The 7,135-nt window shown below is 45.0% G+C and overlaps 1 protein-coding gene across 1 annotated transcript in view; it reads right to left on the bottom strand.

The window, feature by feature from the left end:
* Positions 1 to 7,135, bottom strand: part of KIF13B (kinesin family member 13B) — a 174,479-nt gene that overhangs the window by 88,997 nt on the left and 78,347 nt on the right. The window contains exons 9-10 of the mRNA XM_019537197.1: positions 4,341 to 4,453; positions 3,521 to 3,632 (exon numbers count right to left, since the gene is read on the bottom strand). Coding sequence (XP_019392742.1) covers positions 3,521 to 3,632; positions 4,341 to 4,453 — 225 coding nt within the window. The remainder of the gene's footprint in view (positions 1 to 3,520; positions 3,633 to 4,340; positions 4,454 to 7,135) is intronic.

Raw genomic sequence — 7,135 nt, 5'->3', positions numbered from 1 at the left:
ATCTTGTGGCCTGTTATAAACTAGTCAGGGGGGACCAGCAGGCACTGGGGGAGTCCCTGTTCCCCCGAGCACCGCCAGGAGTGACCAGGAATAGCGGTCACAAGCTGGCAGAGGGTAGGTTTAGGTTAGCTATCAGGAGGTGTTACTTCACGGTCAGGGCGGTGAGGGTCTGGAACCAACTTCCAAGAGAAGTGGTGCAGGCCCCTACCCTGGGGGTGTTTAAGAGGAGGTTAGATGAACACCCTGCTGGGGTCGTTTGACCCCAGTACTCTCTCCTGCCATGGCAGGGGGTCGGACTAGATGATCTGTTCAGGTCCCTTCCGACCCTAGAAACTATGAAACTATTTCTTGAGCTTTAATTGTATTTCTAAGAAATGCTCTTACTAGGATCCGTTGAGAACTTCACCCCCTTTAACGAAGTTGCACTTAAATGAGCTTGTTTGTAAAATTAAGCCCGTATCTGGATTTGAACGTGGCTGAACGTTAACAGGACAAAGGGCATTTACTCGGAACAGGGCAGAACAAAAAGTGGGCTTCTGTTTCGGAGCCAAAGCGCGTTCTGTGCATGCCATTGTCATCTTTGCTACAATGGATCAGGCAGGTGCTAAACATGAATCGCAGGCTGCTGGTTGGATTTTGTTTAGAAGTTAAATCAGCATAACTAATCCCAGCGACAACGTGGGAAACCCTGCACAAAGGTTTCCGCTTCTGCTTCTTCAGACTCCGTTACAACTGCACTCATTGCTGCAGAAAACTGAAGGACACTCTAAACGTAGCTGACCACAATGGTGTGCAAAGGCAGAGTGTACTTGTACCACGACAGTAATTACATACACAAGAATATATTTCCATGTTACTAAAAAGCTTTCCAGGAAGTTGCACAGTGAAAAGGGATTCACTATCCAGCCAGAAAAACAAAACACACCGCTTCTGCTAGTCTATTCAGCTTCTTCTCTACAACCCACACCACTGTAATATTTGGGATTTAGTATCAGTTCACTGATGAGGCAGTATTGCTGGCAGATTCATTATTCAAGCCTGAGAAAGGCAGGACTTGACATGTCAAATGGGGTACAGCATTTGACCTTTCATCTTGCTTCTGCGTTTAGCCCAATAGGTAAATCAACTGCGATAAAGGTCAACTTTGAAAATTTCCCTATGGGAAAATTTCAAGTATCTCTCTATCCTGCAGCTCAAGTTTTCATATTTGCAAACAAATTATAGGAAAGTACGATTCAAATAAGTTTAAAGAGATCACTAGAAATGTTGCATGGGTGATGAGGCAAAATGCAGTCCTGCAAAGGCCAAAGTCTAATCTCAGCAATCACCAGGTAAGAGGGCTAACAAAAATGACTCACGGTAAAAAAAAATCTGTTTCCTTTTCCAGCTTACATTTTTGTACCAACAAGCAGCAAAATCACCCTTTGACAGCAAAAGGAAGGAAGGGAGAAAGAGATAATTTACCAAGGTTCAAACCAACTTAATTGTGATATATTTTAACATTTGCAATCTCTATGAAAACCAGGTAATTACAAACATCACAAGATAAAACTTGAGTCCTGATGCATCTTTGGGGTCTGAAGCTCTATAATCCAACTAACTCCAATACCCAGTCAAGTGGCCAGTCTATAGCAGGTAAAACTATCAAAGGATTTAAATGATCTCTCTCACTGTAAGGAAGATAATCAACTGACTGACTTTTAAATGGCATCCTTCACGCTTGCTCTTCATCTAACAGTGGCCTGTCCAGAGAATAAAAAATGAAGAGGGAAGAGGATGTTCACACTGTCCTCAGCTCTCAGCCCAATGTGAAATATTTGGGCAAACACAAGCTTGTCATGCTTTTACAGCCTGTGGCAAGAGGTGGCAGAAGCTACAAATAGAGTGCATCTACATGTTCCTCTTTTAAACATGATTAGCCTAACATGACCATGTTTAAGGTGCATTAAGCGTGTGGGTCTACAAATGTGCACCCTTAATGCGCCTTAAAAATGGCAACTTTAGGCTAATTGCATCTAAATTTGATACCTCCATAAAGCAGGTATAAAATTTAGGCACAAATAGCTAAGGCAGCTTAAGGGAAGTGTAGACACCTTAATGCTGTGTATACGTTGACAGGGCTGATCACGTCCAGGGGGACTGGAGGGTCTCATCCCCTTGGTTGCCACTGGGCTGCACTGTCCAGCTATGCTGTCGTGGGCTCTGGGGGGCTGTCCAGGGTGCAGCCCAGGGCAAGCTGTCAACACATTCACCCAGCAAGCTGCGTTAAGGCAACTTAAGGCATGCACATGTAGACGTGCACCTGAATCACCTTAATGCACCTTAGACTAAGGTGCATTTAGCTCAGGCGCATGCAAATTCATCTGTAGGACACACCCACAGAAAACTAAAGGCCCATGATTCTTTTTGGATGTACGTGGGAGCTGGGTTGCAGAAACCTGCTCTCTCAGTTTCCCTTTACACCTCACTGACCTTCACCTAAAGTCCTCCTAGAGCCAGTTCCTTTTTTTTTTTTTTTTACACCGTCTTCATTGCAGACTCTTTTGCAGTATTAACTGATTGCAGAACTGCTAGTTTCACAGGAGGGCAAGTCTATGACCGCCTCTGACCCTATCCCCCGAATGCGGTTAGAATATGCTTTGTCATTACAGCCCTGTTGAGTTCAAGCAAAGGGATAATCATCTTATTCAAAATCTCTGAAGTTAACCACGTCACCCAGGACACTGTATAAATTTAAGTTACATAACGAGGAGATCGCCAAGTTAAATCAGTCTCTGGGCCCTCTAAGCAGCAATTAGGGAATGGACTAAAAATTTTTTAAAAAAAAGGCTGAAATATTTATTAGTTTGTCTTAAAATATGCTTTATGCCAAAGCTGTCCAGTTTCAGAGGGCGGGAGGGCTGCACACCTCACTGGTTGAGGGCCCCGGGTGCATGCTCGAGTGTGTGCCCCCTCTCACTACAAGTGATGTGAGCCCTGTCCCCCACACAAGTGCCCTGGTACCATGCAGGTGAGCCAAGCTCCCTTTCAACCCTGCTGCTGCCAGGCAAGCAGCACAATCCCTCCTGTTGCTGAATGGACGAGTTCCCAATCCTGCCACACTGCCATGCAGGTAAGACCCTGCCCCTCCCTCCCCCTGCTTACCAGCCCCCTTCTGCCAGGCTTCCCTCCCCAGAGACTCCAGGGTGGCAGACCCACGGGAGCCCACAGGCTGCACTTTAACCCTTCACAGCTCAGATGCATCCCATGGAGCCCCAGCTGGACAACCCTGCTTTATGCCTTTGTCCATCACATGGTTAATCTTAATCAGGGCAGGCGAAAGAATGTATTTGGTCTGGGAGGACTAGATTCAGCTAATCCTTCATACACAAGGCTGCTTCATGTAAACTACGGACCAAAATTAGGATTATGGAATAATGGTATTTTAATTGCTTTGAAGGAAAATTTATCCCACTCTCGTCCCACCCCCCACCCTCAGCCCCTTCCTCTCATACCAGATACATACAAGGACGTTACTTACTTTAAGTAACCAAGTGAGCACAGAATCGCGATAGGGAACAAATTTGTTCTTGTTCTTCCCAGCAGCTTGATCGGCTAGGGCAGAAATCACCAGCCCAAGGGTTGTGAGAGACCTGCAGGAAGAGTGACTGGCCATTAAGAACTGGAAAGATCTGCATTGAGAGTGGATTTTTAAACTGGGCTTCCACGAAAACTCAAATGCTGCCCAGTCGGTGCCAATGTTATTTTGGCAGTCGAATGATTTTTTTGCTTGGAAGAATCATCATTTCATTGGTATCTACCCTATCAGCAACTACCCAAATGTAGTATATGGTCTCCCTGCCCAACTGACAGCTGCTGCAGTCCCCAATACACCCACATCATTTGGGCAAAATTATCGGCTTTGCTTAAGGATTTCCCATGAATGGAAGTACAGACATGCGGAGTCAGGCAGAAAAACAGCTGCAAAAAAAGTTAGCCAGCGCCATCTCCGTCCAGGCTATTCTCTTTGGGTACAAGCTATATTCTTATCCAAGTATCATTTTTTGGCCTTTACAAACATGCTTTTGCATTAGATGACAATCGTTGGAGGAAACGTAAGCAAAACATTAAAAACGTAGCATGTGTATAGATCATATTAAAATATGGAAGACAATTTTTTTGCCGGGGGGGTGGGGAGAAGGAAAAGCCGGAGAAGGAACCCCCTAGTCACAATGAGTACTTTACAGAAATCTCATTGAGTTAACCATGGGTCAGAGGTTTGTCATACCTATTTCTTTTATGGCTAAATTAATGAGACAGTTGAGAGGGAAGGGGAAATGTTACCTTACTTGTTGCCTTACTTGTTAATGTTACTTCCTTCCTTCAGCCTGTCACCTGCAGCTCCCGTCTTAGTTGCTCTTTCGCTGCCCGCCAAGTCCACCAGACTCAGCTTGCCCACCTTCTCACCTGATGTCTGAGGAAATCACAGGACAAAAGTTACTATTAAAAACAGCGACTCACCGTGAAGTTCTATAATTGATCAAGGCTCCTAATAAGAATGTAGGGGCGTGTCTACACGTGCATTTAAATTGGCTTAAATTTACCACACATTAAGTGGGAATAGGCCGGTGTCTACACATGCAGGCGCTAAAGCACATTAATTCTGTGTGTGGACTGATTCGGGAACAAAGTTAATCCCAAGTCAGTCTACACACACAGTGTTACCGTGCAGTGAAGTGTTCACACATGCGTTACTGCGCGGTAACTAATTGGGCATAAATTTAATACCTGCATGATGCGGGTATCAAAATTTATGGTCAAGCTGGCATAAGTCACCATATTGACTGTGCAGTACAGGCATGCACATGTAGATGCTCACCTGCATTACACAGTAATTTTGGTTACTGCACAGTAAATGCGCATGTGTAGACGTGGCCTAGGTTGCATTCGTTACTTTAGGCCTCCTATCCAACAAGTTTGAAAAATTACAAACAAATGCATAACACAAGCACAGTGTTCTGAATCAATCCTATTGTTTTCAAGGCAGCAACTAAAATGATAAAGGATACACCAGGAACTCCAAGAGTGCAACCCATTCACCGGCTGAAGGTACCAGAAAAAGGGGAACAAAACCAATATCAGTCAGGTGTAAAGTAACGAGGGTGGTAGTGGAGGGAACCCATATGCAGTGTCCCAGGGGTAACAGACCCAGATGCTCAATCTGATACCTCTGTCTTGTTTAAACTCGAAAATGGATTTCTTTTTCAGAGGTTCTACAGACTCCTAAATCCTAACCTTGCCATGTACTCAGGATGCATCACTCTTTGAAGATGAGACTGAATAAAATAAGATGTGTGTTAGAATTTAATACTTTAAAAAGGACAGAGGTTAACACCAAAGATAACATTAGTGTTTTCTACATCCCTTCCGCAGACCTTCTTAAAAAATATAAGGCAAGGCAGGCTGGCTGGTATCTTAAGAGACCAGCCAGTTCAGAGGCATGAGTTTTTGTAGGCAACAGCCTACTTTGGCTGGCAGGAGGGTGTTTTTAAGCTAGCATCTGGCAATCTCAACACAGATTTGTTGCCTCCTTGGGATAGGCTCACCCTGTAGGAAGCCTCACTCTGTACAGGAGACCCCAGAGGGAGCGAGAGGATGCATAAGTACCAAACCCCAAAGAGATAATGCTACTTTTGGGGTCTGAAGCTTGCAGTTGTCCAACTTAACACCTTCCCTTTTTGTGCCGGTATGATCTCTCCTTGTGCTCCAGCTGAGTGGGGTAACTCATGGCATGGAGGAGATGTGCATCAGCCTGCCCGAGGGTGTTAGTATGCTGGACCCCAAGCAGAACGGCTGCTGAAAGCTGCACCCCACTTCCAGGAAGTGGGCCAAGTGGGATTGATGACCCACCCCCTCCCAGGGTGTGCAGGGAGGAAGTAGAAGAGGAGAATGGGAGGATAGAAAGGATTTTGTCACCTGGGAAACAAACTAGTTATCAATCTCAGAGAATCATTGGGAAGTGGGGCTAGAAGGCACCTCCAGAGGTCATCTAGTCCAACCCCTTGCCTGAGCCAGGATCATCCCCATCCAAACCATAATGGGTCCAAGACGTAGAAGAGAAAAGATGTTGAGGTGACAGGGGAAATGCACAATAATTGGTGCTGGGGAAATGTGCTGAGGGATCAAACTTAAAACTGAGGGAGGAATTGGAGATCCTGTTAGGGGAGGAATTGATGTTGTGGAATCCGAGGGGGCAGAGGCTCTACTGATGTGGGAGAAGAGAATTCGTCGGGGGGGCCGGGCAGAGATACAGATTTCAGGTCTGGGGAAGATGACAAGGAGGCAAAGAAGGGATCTAGGGAATGGGGACAGATGCTGACGATGTTGGGATCTGTATGCAGGAGGGCGTCTCACGCTGGCATCTGATGAAGAAGGGTGTTGCCTATGAAGGTCCATGCCTCTCTGAATGAGTTAGCCTCTAAGGTGCCACCCTGCTCTACCTTCTGTCTGGCTTCAGGCTAAACAAGAATAACCACCTCTGGGCCTCTTAAAAACAGGCATTTCAACTTTTACCCCTCACTATATTAAACTAGCAAGGGTGGGAGGGTTTGATGGTTTTTATCTGGGCCAGAGGAATGAAAATTGGTACGTGAATCATTTTCAACTTTGCCTTTAGAAAAGCCACAGGCTCCCCAGGGGACTAACAGTAGAAGAGTCCAGCATAACTTAATGTATTAAAACTAGCTGGTTTAGGTAGAGAGTTTTCTTGCAGGTTTAGAGAAAGTCAAATGGAAAAGTACACGTTTCCCACCAAAAAAAGGAAGGCAGAATCGGAGGAAAAACACACCTGTTCAAGAAAAATGCCACTTCCACATTTCTCAAATGTTTATAAATATTTAATAAAGACAGAAGTGTATTGTAACACTTTCAGCAATACATTTGAAAATATTCCTGGAAAAAAGCCGCAATGAGGAAGTTGTACAGATGCCCAAAGATTTATTAATTTTGTAGCCTGCTTTCAAGAAATATTCTCTCAACAAGGAGAGCCAGTTGTCTATTCAGACATTTTTCCCCAAACCTCTATTTTTGCCTCTAAATGTCAGATGCCGTTTTCTTCCACCCGGCCTCCAAAATCGATTGCAAGCTCTTGCTTTAA

This window comes from Crocodylus porosus, unplaced genomic scaffold, assembly GCF_001723895.1.
Source record: "Crocodylus porosus isolate Cpor-Errol unplaced genomic scaffold, CroPor_comp1, whole genome shotgun sequence".
NCBI classification, from domain to species: domain Eukaryota; kingdom Metazoa; phylum Chordata; order Crocodylia; family Crocodylidae; genus Crocodylus; species Crocodylus porosus.
The sequence above is the reverse complement of the archived record's forward strand: the minus strand, read 5'-3'. Positions and strand labels throughout refer to the sequence as shown.